Source organism: Acanthopagrus latus, chromosome 17 (assembly GCF_904848185.1).
Source record: "Acanthopagrus latus isolate v.2019 chromosome 17, fAcaLat1.1, whole genome shotgun sequence".
Lineage (NCBI taxonomy): Eukaryota > Metazoa > Chordata > Actinopteri > Spariformes > Sparidae > Acanthopagrus > Acanthopagrus latus.
In genome coordinates, this window is record NC_051055.1 from 916,547 (window position 1) to 942,798 (window position 26,252).

At 40.3% G+C, this 26,252-nt stretch overlaps 1 protein-coding gene across 6 annotated transcripts in view; it reads left to right on the forward strand.

The window, feature by feature from the left end:
* The window catches only part of cdk14 (cyclin-dependent kinase 14), a 281,729-nt gene extending 256,034 nt beyond the window's left edge, over positions 1 to 25,695 (forward strand). For all 6 annotated transcript variants that reach the window (XM_037072890.1, XM_037072884.1, XM_037072886.1 and 3 more), the window contains one exon: positions 19,527 to 25,695. In XM_037072890.1, the coding sequence (XP_036928785.1) occupies positions 19,527 to 19,591 (65 nt within the window). In that variant the 3' untranslated portion in view covers positions 19,592 to 25,695. The remainder of the gene's footprint in view (positions 1 to 19,526) is intronic.
* The last annotated feature ends 557 nt before the right edge of the window (positions 25,696 to 26,252 follow it).

Sequence of the window (26,252 nt, forward strand, 5' to 3'; positions counted from 1 at the left end):
ATGTATGAAAAATTATCCAAAAATGCCTATCCCAGTCCAGCCCAAAGTCGATACAAAACTCTTGTTGAACCACAGTCTTTTTGTAGAAAAAAGCATGAAAAACCTAACAAGGTCATCGTCAACCACCTTTAAAAAACATTTGTGTCCCATGAGCCTGAAGCTGTTGTGGGTTAACGTAGAGAGAATGACAGACTGAAGTCAGTAAAGAGTTATGAGTGTGTGTCACCTTGCGAGAGATTTATACGATTTAAAATTACATTAAAATTGAGTATTGCAGGCAAGGCTAGTTTTTTTTGGATGCTAACAAATCAATAGTTGTTCTATTGATGTACTATTAAATCCATGAAGGATTCACATTCTGAAATCTGTCACAGCATCAGTAAGCAGAAACATGCCATACATCATAGCTTTATTTGAATTCCATCAGCTTTTATCTTGTTTTCTCTTCAACAGGCTAATGATAAGATATCAATAGAATCTGCTCACCTAGTTTTTGGTTGCCTTTGTTTGCCCTCGGCATTTCAACGTACAGATTGAAAATGTGCGCAGTAACAGGTGTATGACATAAAGACCTTCTCATTAAAGTCAGGAAAGTGTACTTAATTCTCTTATGTTGTGTTTAGGGTGCACAGTATGAGGTGTGTGTCAGAGCTGAGCTGTAGAAGAGTCGAAACAAAAGACAGCACACCCAGTCAAAGATAGAACTCTGTGGCCTGGAGGAAACCAGCAAACACACTTATCTTCAGTAGACGCACAGGCACAAACACATAGGCATAAACAAAGAAAAACAGGAGGTATAGATTGACTCATTGTGGTGGGAGTACAGTGCAATGATTTTACGCCTGGTTGTTGGCTAACAAGGCCTTACGCTTTCTGCACTGCAGGGTCTGTTATTAAGAGTATGTGTGTGTGTGTGTGTGTGTGTGTGTGTGTGTGTGTGTGTGTGTGTCTGTCTGTCTGTCTGTCTGTTTGTCTGTCTGCAGCTGTATGTGTGTGTGTTACCTGGGAGATCAACTTATGGGACAGAGACGAGTGGTAGTGAGGGGAGGGTGTGGTGGAGCTCACTTTGTCCCAGTGGGACAGCCTCCTCCTCCCGCATTGTCCCATGTCCTCCTGTGTACTCCCCTCTCCAGCCCTGCTGCCAGTCTCAGCAGTGCTTAGGCTTTTGTAAAGCCCAGCACTGGGGGTGTTTGGCAGCTTTTTAACCCTTTGCAGTGTTTACGTGGTTGCAGCTATATGTCTGTTCTCAGCAGGACACCACACATCTGCCTGAATTTCGTCTCTAACCCACAAACTGTCTCATCATTGATGTTAGCTATTTTACTGTATTATTTATAATCTTGTCATATGATCCAGTCAGTATGACCTACTTCTGTTCTGAATAAATACAGTATGATGCTGTTTGATCGATTGTACAAAGCACAAGAGGGTCCAGTTTGTATCAACACATACAACACATATTATCTGCGTCAGACAGAGAGGCTGCAACAAAAACACACTATCAGCACAAAGACAGGACAGTAAAGTGTACAGTAGTTGTGGCCCTTATCACTGTCTCTAAGCACAGTCAAGGGGAGGGGATTTGGCTTAATGATTGGCAAACCAAGTAAAGGACTTTGATTCAAGAGACTGAGGTCGGAATCCTTGGAATCAGTAACCTGTATCAGTATCCTGAACCCAACAATCCCACGTATTATTAGGTTTGGGCAGCTTATGTTATCTTAGCCAGAGATCCAATCTGGTTCCAGATTCTGGAATCGTTGCTCAAATCTCCCATATGATCACAGATTCAAACATGGCTGATGTTGAGCTCATTAACTGCTGGTGAAGGAACAATCATCCAATACAGCTTTCTAAGTGTAAGACAGAATGAGGATATCATCTTCCTTTCCAGCTATATCCAGAAAAATAGTGGTAGAAAGGGCCACAAAAAAGGTAAATTAAAGGTTTATAGAGATGATTTGCTCTTCAGCCTCTGCTCATCTACAGTACTGTGTGTGTGTGTGTGTGTGTGTGTGTGTGTGTGTGTGTGTGTGTGTGTGTGTGTGTGTGTACGTGCGTGTCTGACTGTCTGTCTGTTTGTCTGCAGGTGTGCGTGTGTGTGCATGTTTTAGTGCAACAGGTTTGAAACAAAGTGGCTGCTCTAACCTCTAACACGAGGCGTGATTACGAAGTGATTTCTTTTTTTGTTGTTTGTGTAAGCAGCCTCAGACTGACTTGTGGGGGTCTCATAGATGGAAGCAGGAGGTAGGAGGGGAGATGGAGGAGGCAGCACTAGACCCATACTGTCATCCTTAGAAAATCTTCCTATTACATGATGTTGAGGCTGGGCACTATTGATATAGTCTAAGTCTTCAGAGTATATGGCTTCAACTTCACAGGGAGCAAGTAAAAATATTACACTTTAAAAAGCTCATCTTGACAGCCTCAGTGCCAGACCCCATGCTTGAAAAATGAATTATACATATTCTTGATTAACCAGCTGAGTCCCTGTGCAAAATCCCTGAGCAAACACTAGCTTTTTGAGATAAATTAAAGCCCAAAAATTCAGTTTCAGCATCAGCAGGAGCTTCTAAATAATTATGTAAATATGAAACAAATTTCCCAAGCAGATATCCTCCTCTGCAATCCTCCTCCGTCATTCTTATGCATACCTCGTAAATTAACTAAACTATGCAGATCGTTATACTTACACAAAATAGGCTAATTAATACACTTGACAATAGAGTTCTCCAGAGGGGGCGATGCTGAACTAAATCTTCATCACACAGAATTGTAAACCGTAGGCCAGACAGCAGCAGGCTGAGCTGCTCCCTTGCAGAAGCTGTGTGAGGACAAAAGATGAAGGATTTAATAAAGGATGGCATACCTGAATATTTTCCTATTTATTCATTACATGGTGTTTCTTGTACAGTTAGAGAATGTAAAGTAGATGGAGCAATGAATTTGCATGGAGACCGGCTTTGCAGTCTCTCATTTGGTTGTTTTTGTGTTTGTCTGCATTTCTATCTGTAAGAGAGAAAACAATAAAGAGCTTATTATCCAAACCAATGGTCCTTCAAATTACAGTCCCTACCCTTCCAGATTCCTCCAAAAACCCAACAAGACATCACAAAAGACGGCACCGAGTGCTGAGCAGTGTCAGTGGTGCTCTTTGGTCTTCACACTGCTGTTTCTGTGTCAGCGCATCATTTGAAAATGGATTATGAAATGTACAGCTGGTGGGGAGGAGGGGGGTTGACTGCCTAATTGCATAGCCTGTTAAAATGACCATTCCTATCCCATCTCACTCTCTTCCCTCTTTGTGAAAATCTAATGAGGACAGAGCATGAATCTGATGTAAATCAACAAACTCTGTTGCTATCCTTGTTTTCTAGAGGGAAGACACTGAATAGCCAAACCGTACATTAATTGTTATTATGAAGTCTGCTCCAAAGCCCAAGGTCATAGAACTGTGAACTTGAAGCTCTGTGTACCAGTGTACAGCCACAGAACCAGCTATCACTACACCCTATATCATCAGATTGAATATGTAAAATACATACTGGAATCTTAGTCATTTTTTGTTCAACTGTCTCTCCAACAGGTTTTAGAATCAGAATCAGAAATATTTTAATAATCCCAGGGGGAAATTATTTAACAATCCCAGAGGGTCCTCCTTATCATTTTTACAAGTCTTTGGAGCTCTCCTGGGTTAGGGTTAGGGGATGAACAGCACCCTTCTGTACCCTATATAACTCTATTTAATGTTTTGATGATGGCACTTCAAAATCTTACATACTGCTAATATTCAGATGGGTTGAGATCTAGTTGCTGTGAAGGCCAAATCGTATGATTCCTATAGTTCAAAAACAGCAGCCTGGTCAGTGTCCCTACATTTCTTAGTTTGACGCTGTAGTTACTCCTATAATGTCACAGTTTGACACACCACTCTAGTGCAGTGAGCCACAAAGTTCTGGGTAGATGGGTGGTTGAATGGTTCATACACCAACTTTAGCCCCAGAGACTATGCTTTGTGTCTGTTTGTGTTCAGTGGTAAAAACTGATTTCTTTTAAAAGCTAATGTAAATAAATGACAATGACACATTATTTGTTAGATGGAACATAGTTATTTTAGCCCTAAATGTAGTCTTTTCTTAAACCTAACATAAAGTTTTGGTGCCTAAATGTAATTGTGACATTTTTATAATAACAACAGAATATATCAAATTAAATGTATTAAAAGTATGGACATGAAGGCTTGGACGCCACCCACACTCATTTTCAAAATGTAATGCAGTAACATTTGGTCCGATTTCACTTTGATCGACCTGCAAAAAAAGTACATTTAATAAGTCAGTGCATAAGTCTGATATTTATGTACTCTCTCCATCCACACCCATTGAATGTCCCATTTTCTACCGCCTTACATATTGTTACATAGGGTCCACTACTTTCAGTACTGGCATTGGACATTGGCATACATTGTGTTGTACAGAACTGTCCCTCTGGACAATGTCTAATGATATTAGAAAAGTGGAAAAAGCTGCAAACTACAAGGTGGCACTACATAAAACATTGTGGAGTATTCTAAATTAAAAGGCTTCTTCCTTTGAGGTGTGTTGCATGCATTCCAGGGCAATCTCCTAACTTTTGGTGTCACAAGTGGAGCTTTTTGCTGTTCACATACTGTCTACATAAGAACAAACACTACTGCGCATATCCCCAAACAAACTTGCAAAAACAGACACAGACAATTAAAGACACATACACATACATTCATGTAGATTACTCACAGTCTCTCCCACCTCCTACATGCCTAAATTTTCTCTATTTGTCATGCCCTCTCTGTCTCTATTTGCCTATAATCCCATTAGGAAGAGAGAAGAGAATGTACAGAAATAGAATGATATGTTCAAGCTGATTACCTCACTAAATGCAGCTGTTTAGGCCTCAATAAAGCAGCTTTCACAGCCAGCAGAAGCAGCCCCTTCACTGTGATGGAGGAAGACTAACAAGTTTAGATGGCCCATTTAGTATTGGGTACAATTCACAGGCCCTTGAATGGTAATATTGGAAATATAGCTACCTTATCTTTGCACATTTACCAAGTTCAAGCTTGATTGAATATTGCGCACAAAATGTTTTGCAGTTGAAAATTTTATTGCTTCAGTCAAGAATTGGTATAAAATATCCCATGGTTATGATTTCAAATGTAAACACTCTCTCTGACACCAGAACAATCAGTGTTGCGTGTTTCAGGTATATTTTCTCTGTGCATTCAAGCAGGAACAATGGCTCATCGATGCAGTCTCCAGCCCAACAATTCAAAATGTCAGGGTGGCTTTCCAGACAAATGAAATAGGATAATGTCCATGTTCCAGTGTGGACAACACCCAGTCTTTTCAACACAAACTGCAATTCACAGGAAAGTGACATCACAGCTGCCAGAATGCCACCACAACTATATGATCTTGCATCTTAGCTCTGAAGACCAACCACCTATTACATACTTCTGAGACAGAGAAGAAAGCGATGTATGAAATGTATGCAGAGTGTGTATGCAGGGTCCAAGCAGGCTTGCAAGAAGCATAAACAGAGGGGGTAGCAGCAGACTCCCACTGACACCACAGAGCTCTAAAATTAACCTACTGGCCTCTTGGCTTTTCACTTGACCGTACAACCCCAACAGTTGGCTGCAGTGGGAGTCTGCTCTCCACACTGACATTTCAAAGCTTTATGGAGCCCAGAATGCAACAGCCCAGTATTTACGTTCACCTCTTGTGAAGTGTTGTGTTTTTTAACTGTACAATCAAAACTTTACTCATCAGAAAAATGAGAACACTTAAAGTCCAATGTTTACTTTGTCTTGACAACCCAGTGCAGAGGTAGGACATTGTTTAATACTACTCAGTTTCTTACCCCTATATTCCATCTTTACGGCCCGATACGATTGCCATGGCTGTAGTCAATGCGTATGTTTCCACCAGCTGCACCACAGTATGTCTCAGCAGCGTCCGAGAAGTGGCTCACCACTTTGCTCTATGCGTCAGGTTTATTTTTTACGGACACAGACCGCAGTCACATCAAACTGAATAGAGCAGATTGTGCCAGGCAGGAAGTCACACACAGGAACAGCATAGTAAATCCGGTCAACTTTCAAAATAAAACACCCGGTACCATTTTGGGATCATGTTTCACTTCATTATGTCAAACACTTAAGTACATATATATTTAAAGGTCCCATATTATGAAAAACAAGTTTTCTCTGGTCTCTACATATATAAGCTGGTCCTCTCTTCCCCTGCCAACTCCCACAAAGCGAGTCCTGCGTGGTCTCTGCAGGCCACCCACTGGTAAAACGGAGCTCTGACAGGCTGTTCAGAATCTACTCCTTTCGTTACGTAACAGTACAAAGCTGGCTTTGCCTCGACACTGACCCTCGTAAAAGGATCAGTCCCAACCATACGGGACCCAGCAACTGCACCCGAGCCACCGAAAAGTGTTGATAGTATTTACAGTTGCCTACGAGTATGGAGAAGTCCACTGGAAATCAGCTAACTAGTTAGCTTTGCTTCGGTCCGCTATGCGATGGCATTTGAAGTGAGTCTATTGTTAATAGTATTATGAGGGAGCTTGGTTGTCACAGTAAAAAGTCTGAGAACGTGTAGACTGGGGACAGAGACGATGCAAACAGTGTCCAAGAGTTTAGAGACCATGTTGGAGACAAACACAGCTTTCACTAACTGTTGGTAAATGGTTGTAAATGTAACAACACCTATGAACAAACTAACATTATTTTGACACACTAACCATTCTGAAACGTCCAGCTGCAGCTGCAGAGTCTGTATTTCTTCAGGAGCCTCTCCTTCAGGGTCCGATTCTGGGTCAAACTGGTATGGTTGAACGAAAAAATCTACGCGAGCCATAGCCTTATATCCACTATAAACATTAGTGCATGCTTCTGCTAATGCAAAGGGAATTCCTGAGAGTGAGGTAGCAGGCAGGGCTCCCCAAGTAGGTGTTGACAGACGGAGCTCATTAGCATTTAAAAGTGCAAACACAGAAACAGACTGCTCTGGAAAGAGCTCTGTAGAGCAACTTTTAGACAGCTGAAATTCAGGACCACGTATGGGTTTGGGGCAATACATATCAAATACAGAGTTTTTGGACCTCTGACAGCTGTGTGAAGTTGATGAAAAACAGTATAATGTGGGACCATTAAGTAAATAACCCACTCACCCATGGTAGAGGCACAAAAATATGACAAAATAAGCAAACTCTCAGGAGGTCTACTGTCAGCCAACTGCTCACTCCGCTTGCAATGCTCTCAGATCTGCAGTAGCGTGGAGGATGGAGCAAAATAACATTGCACACGTGATATCATAGACACAGGCCCAATGAAAACCAGGGATTATGGTGCTGACACACCAAGCCAATGGCCAGATGTCCATCAATGTTGGGGCCCGTGTGTTCTGCACCATTGGCACATGTCCAGTTGCACAAACATCCATGATTTTGCCCATTTTGTGCCTCAGCCCCATCATGAGTGCCATTTGCACCTTTTGGTGGGGTGTTTATCATTACAGCGATTTCTATATCCACAGTAATACAGTTTCTGAATGGTGAATTGGGATTTCTGCCATCTGATTTAACACCACAGACTGAGGTGTGCGTCCCGTCACCTAAGCTTTTATCCAAGTAGTGTGGATTGTCCCTTGAGAGCATACATCAGCAATCAAGGAATGAAAATATTTGGATATTTGTTTACCTGTTCTGTAAAGGCCTGATTTATATGGGCCTAACTTCCTTCATTCTAATATACTGCCATGCAGAGACAAAATCTGATCTAGTTTTATAGCTTTAAAAAAGCCCTAAAAATCATTGTGTAAAATATGAAGTTAAAGAATCAATGAATTGAACTCATAACACCAGACTAGCACACCCTACTGCATGCAGTGAAGAGCAACATAATTGGCTACATTAGGCAAATGATGCTATATCACCAGCACAGACAAAGAATGTTAGACATCACTGCTCTTGAATCAAATTCTATATAACTATCCTCCAGACTTCATGAACGTACCCTGTATGTGATATAGTGTGCCTTACTGTGACTCCTGCGGCACTGTTTTAAGACCAGTTGTCATTGATTATAAATGAGTCTCTCAATGCAGGGAATGGTTGGTGACCCTAAAAAAGATAAAACAGGATGGAGAACAGGATTTAAAAGTAATACAAATCTCTTTATTCTACTATCATTTTCTTGACAGACTTATCTTGAGAGTGATTAGGCTCATTGCGGTGTGTTGATGTCTTCATCGTGAGCCTCAGTTGGGTGAGGGTTTAAGCTGTATAAATAGCCTGTCAAAGAGATCAAACTGCGCAGTGTTTTGCAATGTTCAGGCTTTAATATGTTAACTGGTTATAGAGAAAGAAAATATTCACAAGGTTATTCCTTCCAATTGATCTGAGTCTAAGGATAGACAATGTCTTGTGGTCAGTCAGATTTCCTGCAATGGAATAAAGTGTCTCAGCAGTTTACTACCCAATCAAAATTGTTGAAATTGTAAATTCTGTTTTAAGTCCCATTTATCCCCTGTCTGAATGAGGATTTGTCTTTTTTTCCGGGTTGTATTTGCCCCCCGAAAAAAAAAAAAGCCGGCCCCAACCTGGCCCCCCTATTAAAACTGGTCTAGAACCACCACTGGGTTTGTGCATAGAGCAAGTTAACTTATTCAACTTTGGATAAATCACATTATACTAAAGAGGGTGCTTTCACGCACTCTGTTACTTCACTTTAGTGGCCACAGCCACAATTCCACTTCCTTGCAGCTTGAAAATTTTGACATGGGGAACCTCCTGATACCATGTATACAGACTGGTGATTGAATGATACAGGTTAATGGGAGAGGGAAGAGAGCTGCAGTGTAAGTCATAGGGATATAGAGGTTGGAACAGATAAATGTATGCCAGCAAAGGCATTGATATTTCCCCCAATGGTCAATCAGAGAACAGCAATGTATATGGAGATGGGATTTTATCACAGGGTTTTAGCAGTGTGTCCCCCTCTGCTCTGCTGATGAATAAACCATCAGTTGATTTGTCATACAGTCGAATGACAGTGTTGTTTCAGCAGGCGCTGTCAGTATACTGAATGTTTGCAGAGGTACAGCTGCCTACTGAGATCTTCTGATAAAACATAGTTAAATCTTTCTGTCCTTTTCATTGTTCTGGTCTGTCTAACACAATTTGGTAAAAATGTGTTCCGTCATTGTTTTCATCAGGTATGTGCACAGACATTTAGAGGGGCTCTTGCTCTAACCTGGAAAAAGGGCACCACGACGAGTCACGTGACGAGGGGCAGAGGGCTTCGCTGACATTGTCAAGATAAAATAACTTTTTGATTACAGAAAAAAAGTTCAAATTATATGGTGATTTCATTTGTTTTAAGACTTCTACTTTACCAAATATGGGCTCATTGTATTGATGCACACACAACAGCAAAAATATAAATAAATAAATAAATAAATAAATAAATAAATAAATAAATGAAAGGGACTCTCTCAAAAGGGGCAACTCAGCTACAAAGGGCAAACGGGCTGTTCCCCGAGCAATAGTACCTGTGCACGTCCGTGGTTTTCATGACTAGCTGGCATCACCAAGTCAAAATTTCCAGTTTTAACCATGACAGTCCATGTGCCATGAGATATACTGAGCACATTGATGTGCCTCAGAGGATGAACCATCATTAACAATCATGAGCTTATTTGTATAACTGGGTATCATGTTAAAATTAGCTCTCAATGTTCATCACCCACTTACGATATGTCAGACAAAATAACTGAGAGCATTGCTGAGTATAGAGGATGAACAGCAACATTTTGGACAATCCATTGGCTTTGGTCTGTGATGTGGTACTTTTAATGTCCTGACATTTACAAAAGTAGCTGTGGGTGTTCATTGTCCTCTAAGGATGAATCCTATTGTTTTTGCTCACCATGCATCCTCTCTGTATTTCCACCATAAGGCCACAATTGCCAAGGTCAGAATGCAATGCAAGTTTTCTTCTAATGCCACCCTCATACCATAATCTGAGGTTTGGGCACAAAATACTGTACATCCTAAACTAACTGTCCGATTCCAGGTACCTTATTAAGCCCCGTTCTGCTCCCGAGAGGATACACCTATACAATTTTAATCAACCCTTTCATTGAGCCACTTTGAGGACAGATTTTTTTTGATGTTCCTCCTCCCAGCAAGGCTACCTGCTGCATAATGGTTCATAAGTAACATACAGCGGCTGCCACACTTTACATGTTTAGCCACACTAATGGTAGGACTATTGCAACATTTTCAGTTTGTTGACTTTCGTCGTCTGCAGTATGATGAACATTGCTGCCTTAATGGGCTGCTAGCAGGGCTTTGGACTTTGTCTTGCTTCTGTTTTTCTTGATACACTTTGCCAGATATTCATGTGATGAATTAACAAAAACTGAAACTATTGTATGTCAGAGACTTGGTTTGGAAACATCTATGCTGAGACGATGTAAGACATGTCTTAATATCAAGTCTGCTGGACTGTGCACATAGTGGGGTCGAACATTGATGTTGATGTTAATGTTAACATAGCACATTCCATAACATCCCTTACATTACAGTTGGCTTCCTACAGAGATTCATGTGAATAATGTTTTTCATGTTATACTTTTCTATTCACCAGTGATGCTACACATACATCTAATATCAGTGGTCTTGTTTTGATGTTTAATGTGTCCTACATGAGCAACCTACTAATACAAATTACTCATACGTACAAGCCTGCTTGATTTACAATATACAAGGCTTTTGATTCTGTCCATACAATGCATACATTGATAAGATAGAAGTATGAATGAAGTGAATACATTTTTGAAAGGGAACATCTGACAAATGTTTTAGTCACTCACCTATACTTGGCAGTATAGCTCTAAGGGTGGCAATATCATAGTTTTTACTGATCCAGTAAAATATTTCAAGATCTACTTGATACATAATTTTGGGTCAGACATCCATGGTTTCTGGATGAGGAATCCCAATGACCTCTGCTTGTTACCTTAGTGCCATGAGCATGTTGACCTTTTTAGGTTGGACAAAAATGTCACCGCACCAGGGACTGACTTTCGTGAAATTTGGTATAGACGTTCAGATGATCTTGATCCTGATCCTGATGTTTCATCTAGCACTATCATCCAATCCATATTTCAATTTTGAAGAACCAATGAAATCCCCATCAGCCTCAGCTATGATTTTGTTTTGTTTTTGCAAATGTTAGCATGCTTACAAGCTATACTTGTACACAGTGATTATGTTAGATATTATGCAGGTGTGTCTGCATAGCCACACAGAGCTGCCAGCATGTTTTTAGACTCATGGTCTTTGAAAAAAAAGATAAAGATAGCCTAAAGACATATTTTTGAAAACATATTCTAAAGCTAAATCACAGGTATGCAAAATGTTTGTATGTAAACACCTACCTGTATTTAGAAGCACAGAGAGTGTGAATCAAAGACATATTCATGTTATTTAATGAAAAAAGACTTTCTGGTAGCAGAAGGTCAAATGGTTGTGGGGGCGTTAAAGAAAGGGTTGAGGTGGGGTTATCTTACAGAATCTGTAAATGTTTCCTGGGATGGTGACCCCCACAGATGAATGTAAGACGTGCTGAGGTTACTAGACTAGCAAGTAAGGCTAGCTAGATTCCATGTTTGTAGTGGAAAACCAATTTATCAATCAAAATGCACTGTACTGACGATGACATATTTTTTAGGCTAGAGACTTTGGACACACACACACACACACACACACACACACACACACACACACACACACACACACACACATGTGTTTGCTAGTTCCTGGATGAAGGCATTTCCACCCGGGGTATTCTTTGACCTTCAGTGTACACTCTTTACTCTTCACCACAGCTCCACAGAGCGGAACACATGCTGAGCTGAGGAAAGGCGATGGTTTAGTTCTAACTGCAACTTAAGTGAGATTGTAACTTGCTGTGCTGTGGGTCAGTGTATCACTCTAGATCAGTGTTGATTGAGAGAACGGTAATTGTCATTGCCTTTCAAACCAACAACCTCAGAATGGATGTATGATAATTTTCACCTGCACAAAAAGAGCCAGGTCTCTGACCTGTAGTCTGTTTGGTACAAAGTAAGAAATCCTGATGAGTTAATGTTTGCATCTTAGTGTATGATTGTGAGTGTGCATGAATTTCTTTTTCTGTGTGCATAATTTGTTGGGAGATGTGTTTCATGCTAATAAGTGCTGATTCTGGTGAAAGTGAGTGAACAGAGAGACTATGCTGCGGTAATAGGAAACACATGAATGTGCAGCACAGTGTAGGTTGTCTGTGGTGCATAATTGTGTGTGTGTGTGTGTGTGTGTGTGTGTGTGTGTGTGTGTGTGTGTGTGTGTGTGTGTGTGTGTGTGTGTGTGTGTGTGTGCTGGAATGGTGTGTATGCATGCTTTAGAGACTGATATTCACTGAGTCTGGTCCACACAACTGAAGCAAGAATAAAAAAGGAGAAAGTACTTGTATTAAACCAGAGGGAGGTGGCACGCCTGCATGCTGTAGAGCTGAGTGCTCTTTTTCCCTTTTTCTACCCGCTGTATCTGGACAGCTATTACCGTATTGACCTGAATATAGGATGACCCTGATTATAAGACGACCCATCTTTACAAGACTAATCTTCAGAAAAAGACTCTGATAACCAAAACTGACTTTGAGGACCACGATAAGCTTTTCTCTTACTGTTAGCATTTTTCAGACAGTCTTTTTGGACCCGCCATCTTCGGATGTTACACTCCGTACCTCCATATTTCTTGGCTTTCTTGACAGTTGTTTGACACCTCTGCTGCATTGACCACCATTATATTAAAATTAGTATCATAGCTCTGCCTCAAATGTCCGTTAACTTGCCCCACTTTTGATCAACTTTGCTCTGTACAATCACCTCTCCATTTTTCATCTCCTGTCACTTCTTCCCCGCTGTGATTGACAGATAACCTCAGCCACAGTCACTGACGTCTCCACAATAAGCTGGCACCCTCTGCCGTTGCGGTCGTGTAGCGACCACAGACAACTATCAGCAAGTGTCAACGGTTAGACCCTGGTTATAAGACAACCCCACTTTTTCACATTATTTTCATCCAAAAAAAACCTCTTCCAATATTCGGGTCAATACGATATTTCACAGTCAAGTTACTGAGGAGCCACCGTTTGCTTAACTCTTAAGATGTGTCTTTGCTTTACATTGCTGTCCCCTTTAAAGGCAAGGTTGTGGCATGAAAATGGTAAAATGGTAGAATTTCTACAGATTTTGGTGACTTTAAATCCATATACAGTATTTCATTAAGACTGCAAAAGCTCATTGAATGAAGTTCATGTGTCCACAGCTTCTGTGGTGGCGCTCAGACATGGCATGTTAGGGCTGTAAGCCATGAGCATCAAACTAAAACAACTTTCCCAGCTGAAACAGCAGAATGCACATCAACGGGCAGAGCCTCTGTGAAATCTCCTCCTCATGTAGGGGGAGGCCCCCAAGGTGTGTCGGCTGCTCCCCGACTTATCAGTTAGTCACAAATCCTCCTGCTTATGTTTTGTTGTCTCACATTGAAACCAACTCAATCAGTGCCATCAGTATCCTTTTGTTAAGTGGTGTGTCTGGTTTTCACATTTTGTGTATCTCAGATAGCCTTCCACATCACAAAATAATTGATCCGACAGATGTCTTTGTTTAAGCCCTATAATTAGCCTTCCAAACCAGAAGGTTGTTCCAGCCACACAAAAAAAAAATGGTTTCAAGTGGCAAGAAGTTGCATGTGAACACACCCAACAGAAAGAGTGCAACATTGTGTTTGTGTCCACTTGAATAATGTATGTCTAATGTTTAATCTCCTTTTAGCTCTGGTTTGGTTTTTTCCAACTCCTGAGTAAAATATGGGCATCTTTAGCTGCTAACTGCTCAAGTGTGTTCACTAGTTGCTTGTTCCCGTCAGCTGTTTGGAGCTGGGCAAGTAGGGCTGGAGTGGGACTCATTTTCAGCCCAGGAAATTCATGGCTCAGATCAGCCCACTTTAATTCTCAACCCATTCTACTGGAGATATTTGATTATAGCCTATAGTCTATGTCAGCCTGTTATAGTTTACTGTTGTCTGTGACCGTGTTATTCAGTGTATTTTCCTGAAATGTCATAATCTCAGTTTAGTTCATCTTCGCAATTACCATGTATAATCAGAAAAACTAGAACAGCCATGGACACAAACCTGGCACTGCTTCTGACATGTAGTCAAATCTAAAATCATGTCTGAATCTTCAGCACAAGTCTCCCCTCCTTACAAAAGTGATCTGAGCATCTTCAAGTCGAGTCAGTTTTATTCATATAGTACCAAATCATAAAGTTATCTGTGGGCACTATTCATAGAGTCTAGCCCGTACTCCCTAGGATATAAAGATTGAGTGATCAATCTGACCTGCCCACTGGAGCTATGGGCTCACGGCTGGCACTTGGTACTCTCTCGTCTTTAAGCTGGCCCAGTGGCTGCTGCTGCTGCTGCTGCTGCTGCTGCTGAAGGCCTACAAGATAAAGCATCTCAACATTCTATTTGCAAAACTTATTTGTGTGGTCTGTTATACTGTATACCATAATGCCACACAATTCATTGACTTGATTAATAAATCTGAACATGGGCAAGTGGACATAGGTTTAACAGAGAACAGAGGTTTAACAGAGATTTATCACTAAAAGCTGCCTGTTGCTTCTGGAAATTAGGTTTATGATTGACGACCTTGCAAAAAGAAAAGGCACCACAAAGAGTCTCAGTGTCAGGTCAAAATAGTCAATAGATTCTTGAGCAACTCTTGTATTGCATATTGTCACTTATCCTTTGTTAAAATCAACATCAGTGAATATGTTGATTATGTTACTAATAATGGTTGAATAGATGTTGAGGCTAATGATGGTTGGGGTTACACACTTAGGAAGCATTTGAATTGGCGGTTCTCCACTCACACCTCACACATTTCAGAGGAGCATGCGAAACATTATAAGTACATACAGATCACATATTTGAACATACGAAAAATGTAAAAGTAAAGAAAATACATTTGATGACTAATCTAGATTCCTTAAGCTTTGTGGGACAGGCCCACACGATATAGAATTTTTTGGCTGGAAATTCATCTCGCAAGACCCACCCTACTCTACCTCTAAATTAAAATCCAATTTCACTCACAGACTAGTTCATGTTGCAGATTTCCTCTCTGGTCTGTTATTTTATTTTATTTAAAACATTTACAACATAGTGTTTGGATTCAAAAATATCTATCTGTCAAGTTTTAGCTCTCAAATGACCTGCCATGTCCTCAGGTCAGACCGGAGACACTTCTCGATACAGTTCGATCCAAAACTGCCCGCTGTGTTTAAACCAAACAGCAGAGAACAGGGTACATTTGGCAGTTAAAACGTGGATTCAATTAAAAAAATCGAAGCATTTTCTTTTAGCAGAATGGGTTATAAGAAACTGTTCATGCTGGAATGATCTAATAAAAATGCATCTCTCTGCCTGTTTCAGGACATGCATAGAATTATAGAATCATAGAAATAGAATTATGTCATCATTTTTGGTATAACGATCAAAAACAGCCTGATACTTACTGCTTTTCTGGTTTTAGTCAGACATATGGTGGATTGGCAAGACAATGCATCTACAGCAGATTTGTGAGGCTGTCTCACAGCGACAATGCTAACATGCTGATATTAACATGTGATATAGTTTGCTATGTTCACCACCTGTAGTTAGGCATTAAGTCACATTGCTAACATTTGCTAACTAGCACCAAAGACACAGAGAGGTGGTGAGATATTTTAGTCTGGATCAACATGGTGAAATTAATGACTGATACTGCCTCTGCTGGAGCCATGACGCATGGATACAAATCTTGGTAAAGATTAGGGAGGTAAATAGTATCACTGTTATCTGCATAAACAATTATATGTATTCGTGGAACATCCCAAGTAAGGCCATTGCTATACAGGAAGTGGTTTAGAAGAAGTAGCTGCAGAATTAAACCGTTGGGGTTTTTCAAAACTGGAGCCCAAAACATTTTTTGGTGGAAAAAAATCAAGATAATGTTTGCATCAGAATTTTGTGCATAAAATGTGTGTTTTTGGGGTACTGTGAGACAATTTTAAAGAAATGTATTTTAGATAACTGCTATTAATGGTTTTACCCAAAACAATTGGCACCTCTTACAGGTTTCAAAAATGCAAATCAGTAACTTGCCACTTTTGTTCTCTTCATTTCATTTTCCCCCTTTCTGAGCAGCATCTCTTTCTGTTGTGGTGGATCTGTGTGTTCCAACATAGACCTTAAGGATTTCATTTTGGGGGGATGGTAAGACTGTCTCTACAAAAGGACAGCGGGCAGCTGGCCACGCCTGCTAAATCCTCCCCACAAAACCCACCCACCAGCTCCATCTGCTTCCCAAGTGGAACCCCCTGACTCACACACACATACCTACTTGGTGCTCTTTCATCCCAAGAGAGCATAAACCTACATGTGTACATGAAATCCATCTGAAATAATGTTTGTCTTGTGGGCTTGCAGAGTGTATGACAGCTGAGTGAGGAGTGATGACACTTTCACAATCATTCTTACCTACGTACTGTGTCTCAGAAGTACAGTACTTAAGTGACCTTAACAGCTGGGCTTTAGCTTTTAACTGTTTTCACAGAACAAGCTGTTAAGCTGTAGTTAATCCTGTTCATCTGCATTTAGAAAGGAAGAACAAGCAAAAAACCCAACTATAAGCAACAAGATGTTCTGTAAAAGTATTCCCATATGTCAATAGTAATCCACAAAGGGACAAATATACTTTAATACATTTGAAAATAGCCATATCCTATGTCTGTGCCTCGGCCAAAAAGCTGCCCTTGAATGCACTGCAAAGACTGCAGCTGATGGCCAAATAGCTTGTACATTCTGCACCTGCATGAAAGGAAATGCACCTCTAATGAAGGAAATGTTTGATAAAAAGTTCCAAATGGCACTGGCACTGAGGCATTCACTTAACAGAACAGCCAATTAAAGCCTATTCTACATGTTCAATTGGCCAGTAACTGGCTGACATAAGCCAGCTAGCACCAACGGTTATTACAAATTTGTTGGTGTGTGCCCTGTTAACTCACCTGGAAGAGCAGCACCCCATGTACTTTGACCTGACCTCAATGTTCCTCTTTTATTGGTCTTGTTTTGAAGAGACACTACATATATCATGTATGTGAAAATGTTGTTTTAACATATTTTATTTTGATCCCAGTACAAGTTTCATATTCCTCAATAAATCTGTGTTTAACTAAAATGTAACAAACAGAATCAGCAGAGCGCTACTGCTGACGGTGAGCCAAGTTGCAGGTAAACCACCTGCCTCCAGATGACTGCAGTTGCAAAAAGTCAGAGTCAAATGATTTTATCTTGGACTGACCATTTATATGCATATACATTCAGTCCAAAAACACATGAACATCACACGAAATGAATGTACACAGACACATAATATATGTACGTTTGGAGTCAGAAAGCTATGGGAGCATCAGATTAATGAGGTGCTCATCCAGCATTAGAGATTCCTGGCATATGCAGCCTACTTCCACTGGGAACTGACTGCCAAAAGCTGGGCGAATGATGGAGACAGGGAGAAGTAGAGGGAGAAGGGGGATATGAGGCGGTAAAGAGGAAAGTCAGGGTAGAAAGGGACCTAAGAGAGGCAATGAATTATTTATCAGTCCACAGCATCCTCCTCTTCTTTATCCTTCACTCCTCCTCCTCTTTCTCTTCTTACTCCTCTTGTTCCTCTGCTTCAGCTTCCTCTTCATCCTCTCCTCCTCTTTCTCTTGTACTCTCCCACCTCTCCATCCCCTATCCCTCTTGTTCAGCATCCTCTAGTCCTTCCCTTTCATCTTGTACTCCCTGTTTCTCCTCCTCTTCATCCCCTACTCCCTCTTGGTCAACTTCCACTTCCTCCTCCTCTTCACCCCCTTCAATCGTCAATTCTGTCTTCATCTCCCAGTGTTCTTCAATTTCCCCTGGCTGGCCCTTAAGATAGTTTCCAAGTTGTTGTTTTGATGGTACTGTCTATCATATTATCAAGATATCATACTGTAAAGTGTTAGCTTGAACTCAAATGATTGTTGATAGTCAGGCTAAGCTACGCTGATCATGTCCTGACTCTAAACTCATAGTTACATATCAGTATTTTTATCCTACATCTGGTAAAACAAAACAATTAGCAAATTCAAAATGTTGAATCCTTCTTTTAACTTGACTGATGAGAGAGACCACTGGCCAAGACCAAGACAAGTCTGACATCAACAAGTCACCTGTGATGACACCATTCTTGAGTCATAGACGATGGTATGTGCATGCATACAAGTGTGCAAATTGCAGTGAGGTGTGCAAAATTAATGTATGTTATAAGTTAAAGAGGTGTATTGCACCGTTATGAAAGTTATGGACAGTTTGATAATAAAGTCCAGTCAGCAAGTGGCCTCAACAGCCACCAAGGGGTGAGTTAAAACAGTTTGATGGCCACCGGCAGGGATGATGTCCTCTGCTGCTCTCTGCCATGTTTTGCTTGAAAGTCTTTGACTGAGGACACTTCACACCCCCATCAGCAAGTTGTGAAGAGGTTGTGGGAGACATGCTAACCAGCTTGGACAGTATTGTCTTCTCTGTCACAGCCTCCAGAGAGTCCAACTCAATGTCTCATCAAGGCAACAGATCCTTCAGATTTCTTCTAAATGTTGGTTTCCCACCACAGCAACCCAGATCGCAAGACTACAGAGGAGGACTGTGTTTGCTTTGTTGATGCTTGGTGCTCACATGCTGTCAAAGCGGATGGACAGTGTTTCCCAGATGTTGAACTTTTCAGATAAATGTGCTGACCATGTTATCATCGCCACTATGTTGCTGCTGTTGACCCATTGACCCCAATGCAAATTCAGTGCCTGACATGTTCATGTATATATTCATTTAAATAACTGTATTTGGCTCTTTGTTTGTGCAGCAAGAATGAGTTAACAAACTTATATTTTCTGATGGAATCCTGCATTGTATAATGTAAAATAAATCACCATATATATTGAATATCTATTCCATGCATTTTTCTCCTTTTTCAAAACTGGCACCCACACTACCCACAATGCAACTGACATTAAGTGTAAATTCAACAGATATATATGCAGCTTCCTCTGGAGCTACAAAAAGATTTACTTTGTTTCACGTATGCAGTAGTATTCCCCAATACCTGTAAACACACTTTTTATGATGGTGTTACCCTGTAATGAATGTAAAAGCAATACGCTTATTACCATGTCAGCTAACTGTTGATTTCAACTTGAAATAAAACAGGAAAAATGTAAAAACATGTAACTGCTCAAGTATAGAGTGAGTCACTGACACATTTGCATTATGTTTCTTTGTCTGCGTTTCAGGTGGCTGTGTAAAGAGAAAAAAAGATGAAGACAGAGATGTCAAGACGGAGGATCCAGACAAGTGAAAGAGCCCCAGTTCTCTTTATTTATTACCTTCACAATACATGTGAGCGTGGGTGTATGTGTGCGTGACATGTGCATAACAATGCGTGTGAGCATTGAGAGTAGATATGAACGCATGTGTGCATAATGTAAGGTACCTAAGATTTCAGGCTATCATTTCCAAATTTTGTTTACTTTTTATAAGGTTCAAATAACTCATATATCATTGTCACAGTATAAACAACATTTACTATTGGTACATATTGTGTTTTGTGTTTGCAACTATCCTATTTAAGAATGTATATTTGTATGTATGATATACTCATCTAGAAACTATTTAATGGTCAATCTTATCACAGCTTAATCTTCTCACCACTATACTGCTCATGCCAACACACAAACTCAACAAACACATACAGGAGATATGCATACAAGCAAACAGCAAACACCTATAGAAAAAAAATGTTGCAGTGACTTCAAAGGCAAGAAAAATCCTAAAGAGTTTGTTTCTAACCAAATGCAGCTCTTATTTGCTGAACCGCAGATGATATGAATAATAATGTAGGGCTTTCAGTTGGTGCAACACATCCTCGGTCAGCCATGTTGGAGGTCCTCTGTTCTTTGGTAGCTAAAATGCTGGTTGTTGAGTTAATGCTGAATTGTTTGAAAGGAGATGCATCCTTATTTTTGTAGTTTTTACCATCATTCTCATCAGTTATCAGGGCATTTCATTCACAAATAGCATTGCTGAGCAATATGTTGACATATTAAACTTAATGCAGTATGGCGAGTTAGGGGTGCAATCCAGGCTACTCCTTGGCCAATGTGCATAGGTATCGTTTGGAGACATTTATATGGCTGTTCATTTTATTCTCACATGTAAAACTCGATTAATGTTGATCTCATTATCTTAATTAATGTTGATGATGCTTTATTTTTCCTCCTAATTCAACTAAACAAGTTACACAATGGGTTTTTGAAATTTGTGAGTTCAGAGGTATCTTTACAAGCTTTTGTAAACTACAGTTACCTACTGCATTCCACCCTGCTTTTTAAAGTTTTGTAGAAACATTAGCATGCATCCTTGCAGAAAAGTAAATGTAGCTTTAGCTCTGCTGCCATTTTCACCCAGTGGCCAATGTAGGTACTGCAATAAAACATATCCTCTGTGATCTAAAGGGCATTTTCCCCATTGACCATGATTATAAAAGAGGCATCTTCACACTGCGAACAAGGTCAATATTATTCTTTGTTTTGGGACTCTGGTCATTGGTCAATATTTCCCAGATGATAGAAGGCTATTTCTATGCATGCACATTAGGGCACACAGACCTAAAGAGATACAACATGAGCTAGGAGCCATCTTGGAGTCTGATGTCCAGTTATTATATTTCAATCATTGGTGCATATTGCTCCTGTGTGTCAGTGCCTTGCCTTGGGTTAAAATATTTGCAATGCAGTGTAAGCCTAATGGATGATTAAAGTGGACTTTTCAATATTTCTGTAACTTCATAAAAGTTTGTAAGAAAGATGTTTTCATAATCTGTTAGAATGATGGTTAAAACTCCATAACTAAGGGCCTAGTTGTAGAACGATACCAGTAATAATAATAATTCCCCTCTAATTTTTCAAAAGGACCTCCATGATGGAACCATACATGCTCCATATGAGTTTTGTGTTGCATCTCAAAAGCCGCTCTGACAAAAATGATCTCTGCTTGAGATGTCGACAGTGCACACATTAAACAACAGGGAAGAATACAGGCGTGATACAGCTGTAAGTGTGTGTCTGATAGCGTGGTGTGTGTGTTCTTGTGTGTGAGTGTATAAAATATGGGCAATAGCTAAAGCATTGGTGCTTCCATCCATGCATATGAGCTAAAGTACAAAAGGCAAAACACAAGGGCAATAGGCTGTGTGGCCTATTGGCTTATCCCAACGACAATCCTCCCTTTCTGTTTATCGGATATGTCACAAGATCCGCGATATCCAGTTGGAAACAGATGATCTGGTCAATAATTGTCAAATGTTAGATTGTCCGGGGACTTTCTTTATGTGACAAATTAAGCAAGTGTAGGGATGAGTGCTTTGTAGTTTGTGTACAGTACTTGTACTGTAGGTGGTGATCCATCTCTTCACCAGCAACATGTGCTGTCATGCAAAGACTTCCCATACGTGTGCTCCTCAATAACCTACATGTATAAAATGTTTTGGAACTTTTTCTAACACCATACGGAGGTCAGCTGTATGACACAGTAACATCTACAAAGATGGTTATATGGATTAGTCTTTCTTTTGATGTTTTGTGTGAAAATAACTGAATATTAAAGCTTAGACATATGGTGAAATTTGTGAAGTACTATCAATACAATGGCTTCCTCTTTAACCTCAATCAGTCTTGGAATCAACTTAACAATAATGTTGGCCCTGCAATGTTGATTAGCTGAAGAGTAGAGGCAGAATTAGAGTGGTGATTGATAATGTCACTTCACTACCTGTTAAACACACTCTCTCTTTCTGTCTCTCTATCTCACACACATGCACGCACGCACGCACATAGACACACACACACACACACACACACACACACACACACACACACACACACACACACACACACACACAAATACTGTGTGTACTCACACTAATAATATATGTGTCTTGCCTGTGATCAACATCCTGAACCCCACTAGTCCTACAGAACAGTACCCACAACCCCTCAAGGCTCCCTTCCAGCTTTGCTCTGCAGTCTGACACATTCAGGGACAGGTTTGGATTTTTTAAAGTCTATCTTAATAACACGCTCATTTAATGTAATCATCCCTCTTCTCCATAATAGCCATTAACTGATATTGTCATATAGTGACTGCAATATAAGGAATCATACCAAAATGCATTCCAAAGTTCAGTTGTAGATATTATGAGGCTTCAGCAGTCTGAGTTTGCTGAAAGAGCTGTGTGACCAAAGCAGAGCTTAAATGACATGCAGCAGCCCAAAGCAATATACTTATTACTAATATGCTGACTGGCCAGTACTGAGTTACAGAAAGTTGGGTTTGCCAAGTCAAGTACAATGTTTAAATAAATCTGTCATCTGGCATGAAAAAAAAATCAACAAATTCTGTGCAAAGTTTTTTGTTTGTTTGTGAATGGCGCCAGACAGGAGACTCAGTGCCGACAACTGGTTATCTTTGTACGTGCAACTCTGAATATTTGAATAGCTAATTCATCCTTGTGCCGATGATCTGGACATTTTTTACATTTTGGGTGGAATTTTAACATTAGTTCCAATTGAATTTTGGAATACTTAAGGTCATAACAAGGACTGTGGAATTTGTCCCTGATCTTTTATAGTGTAGTCACTCGATAAAGGGGTCATTTCACAACCACTGCAGGGTGGAGTGATGATTATAATAACGCATATTGTACATCTTTCAGCATACATGTGATATACACGAGTACATTCTGCGGTAAAGGGGCAATCTGTGAGATATGGCCAGAATTTAGGTAACTGACCTACTGTTATCAACAGAAAGAGTAGTAACAGCAGTGTTGACATTATGTAACTGAAGAGGTGATAGTCTTCCCTGTTCTCTGCCTGAAATGGTAGCAATTCCAGCAGACTCCCGCCAGATTCCTGCCAGCTAATAGGGCCACTTAGCTTGACGGCTAACTTGCTACTTGCTAATGGCAGCTAGATGCTACAGCCAAAGATAGCTACAGTAATGAGTATAATGAGCAGCAGTTAGCAGTTATGCTGCCCCCTATAGTTTTGGAGATACCTTTGAATTCTGACCACTTCTCACGTGCTACATGTAATATGTGGTATGTATGTATATGTATATCCGGTTCGGTTCATATCACAGTTTTGTGGTCACAGTTTTTCGGTTTGGTTCGGTATATGTTGATCGTTAGAAAAAGCAATTATGTCTTGTTTTAGTCAGGTTAAAGCTGAAAGAATGAGGCAGTCTGACATTTGATACATCATTGTGACAGTCTTAGGTTAAAAGTAGTCAGATCCAGGCACAGCAAGAGAGGAGACATTGCTGGTTCCAACATGCTTTTCATTTATTTGGCAAAGAAAGTTATCTTTAACAAATGGTAAGAACACATTGTTATTTGCTGTCATTAAAATGCAGTTGAATCTTTTGTGCATACAGGACACAAATACTGAACTGAATGAAATATATAACCTACATTTATCAATTGTGGTTCTTAAATGAAATATAAAAGTAAAAATGGCTCTTAAAGCCTACTTAAAGCTACTTTCAGTAGCCCTGGAGGTCCATCCATCACTAGTAAGTGCTACATAGGCTGTGTCAGACAACTTTTTACCAATTCCTCGTCAGGTCCCTTCATAAAGTGCAGGAACTATCATGCTGCTGAAGTGTTTGCTGGAGGGGATTTTATATTGTGGCTATAGTGTTCTAATCATACAACTAAATGTTGCACCCGCCGCCACAGCAAAAGGCTGCATATCGTTGGCTATGAAATACCCCACTCTTTTTGTTATGCATTTTGCCCTGTCTAACTCGTCACTGTAAGACTGTTTAAAAGCTGCGGGGGGCAGAGGTTGTACTCTCGACTCTCTCCCTTTCCTCCTTGCGCAGCCAACTGTCTCACTGGGATGATGTCTCTGCAGATGAGCTGACATGTTAGTCGTGTTACTGTTAGCATGAACCACACATGTTGCACAATGCTTGCAAACTATCGCACTTTTGTCAACAACTTCCTTACTGCCGTCATCATGGATCACTCTACTAATGCAAAGTGGTCCCATATTGCAGACCTTCACAGTGCTGCTGGCACATCTTCTAGCTCCAACTTTCTTCCAATCGCATTGCCCACAAAAGTTTCCAAAACTGACCCAAAGATACTCTATCTGCTACACCACTTCGCTTTTCTTGTTTACTGGCGGTTGGCACCCAGCTCAGTACCACCACCTGCTGCTCTGGAGTGTACATGCTTCGCCTTGTAAGTAAATAAGAAAAAGAAGTTGCACATGCCTATGAACCAAACAGTTTGGACACACACACACGCACACACACACATACTTTGCTTGACAGGATGCAAACCAGGCCTTCTAACAAATTGTCCCTCCTTTGAAATCTTTGCCAGAGATTGACAAGAGCTTGTAAAATTGCTGTACTTGAAGTTATCTTACAGCTCTTCAATGTCATCCCCAGGCTGTGATTGTGTGGCAGAAAAGAAGGGGAGGAGAGGGGATGGGTAATGCCAGTAAAATGGCGTGACAGAAGAGTGTTATTACCATCGAGCTAAGATTGCCCAGACTCATGTGGCTTTAAGGGATTGCAGGCAGTATTAACAACTGAATAATTATTTTTGGGATGTTTCTTCTTGTGCTCACTTTTGGTGTGGCACACATCACTTTATTTCCCCCTCAACACTTGTACTTCTGTGGGGCTTTGGCAGCCTGCAGTCCTGTAAAAAAAAACCTTATATTTTTGTGTCCTGTGTGGGCAGAGCCCCTTAAGGCACTCTGTTCAAACTTGAATGTTCTACATATATTTCAAATAAAGTCCAGAGATGGAACGATTGGGTGGAATTGCACATTTAGCACTGTGACTTGACACATGTGAAATAATACCAGTACAAATGTTAATGGTGGAAATGGATGAGGTGGTGACACCTTGTAACAAATGAAAAAGTGAGGCTTCCACTATATTTGTGAAAAGGGTTGCAAATGTCCCCTTAATGCTATCAATGAGAAATCATACAAAATCATGGATATACATATATGATTAATATAAATATAAGGCATCTATTTTTGGCATTCTTTATCATGTGGTAAGAAGTGGTACTGGTAGGAAAAACATATAGGTTGGATCCAGTGTGCATCCTTGCTGTGCTGAACAATGGATCTGTATTTGCAATTTTTTTCAACAAAGCTTCTCTTGTGTTTTCTTTATTTTGTATGCTGCACTGATGATACATCATTTTCACAGGTGGTCTGGAAAACAGAAGTGTGAAACAATATAGTATACAGTAGAAAAGCTGTTGCATTATTTGTTACAACTTATATGTAATGTTATTATGGAAGATGTAATGTCCTTCTGTAAATGTTGTTAAATGTTGTTTTACTGGAAATAAAATTTATTAATGCTTCAGTTGTGTTTGTGAAAGTCCTACTTTGACTGTGCTCTCTGTGGTTCTGTCCATATATTTACACAAGAATAGTGTCAGGGTACACTTATCACTGTAAAATGCTCTATTGCCTGGGCTGGACAGATTTAATTACAACCAAGCTTTATGGCTGACCCAGCCTAAGAGACCACAACATACTCTAAATGTCTCCAGCTGCCTACTCGAAAAAAGGATGCAGGGCATACCTGATCCCAGGCGGCTCAACATAAAGTGTCATGTCAAAGAACTTGTTATTCAACTCACACGTGTATAACTCTGTGTCCTGGTGTCTCATTAAGTAAAAACGTGCTTGTGGCAACATGGAAATCTTCCATCCATCTCATAGTATATGAATAGGGTGTCAGTGTTACCAGCTCAGTAAACCAACTGCCTGAATCAATGCGGACGCTTTTGCAAACCAGCAGGTTTCAAACTTTCCCTTTTCTTAGCTTTAGTTTTTGATTGTATGTTGTATGACAAGGCTGCTGCATATGAATGGTTGAGTTACGGCATAACAACCTCTTGGAGCCGAGGTTTCCTT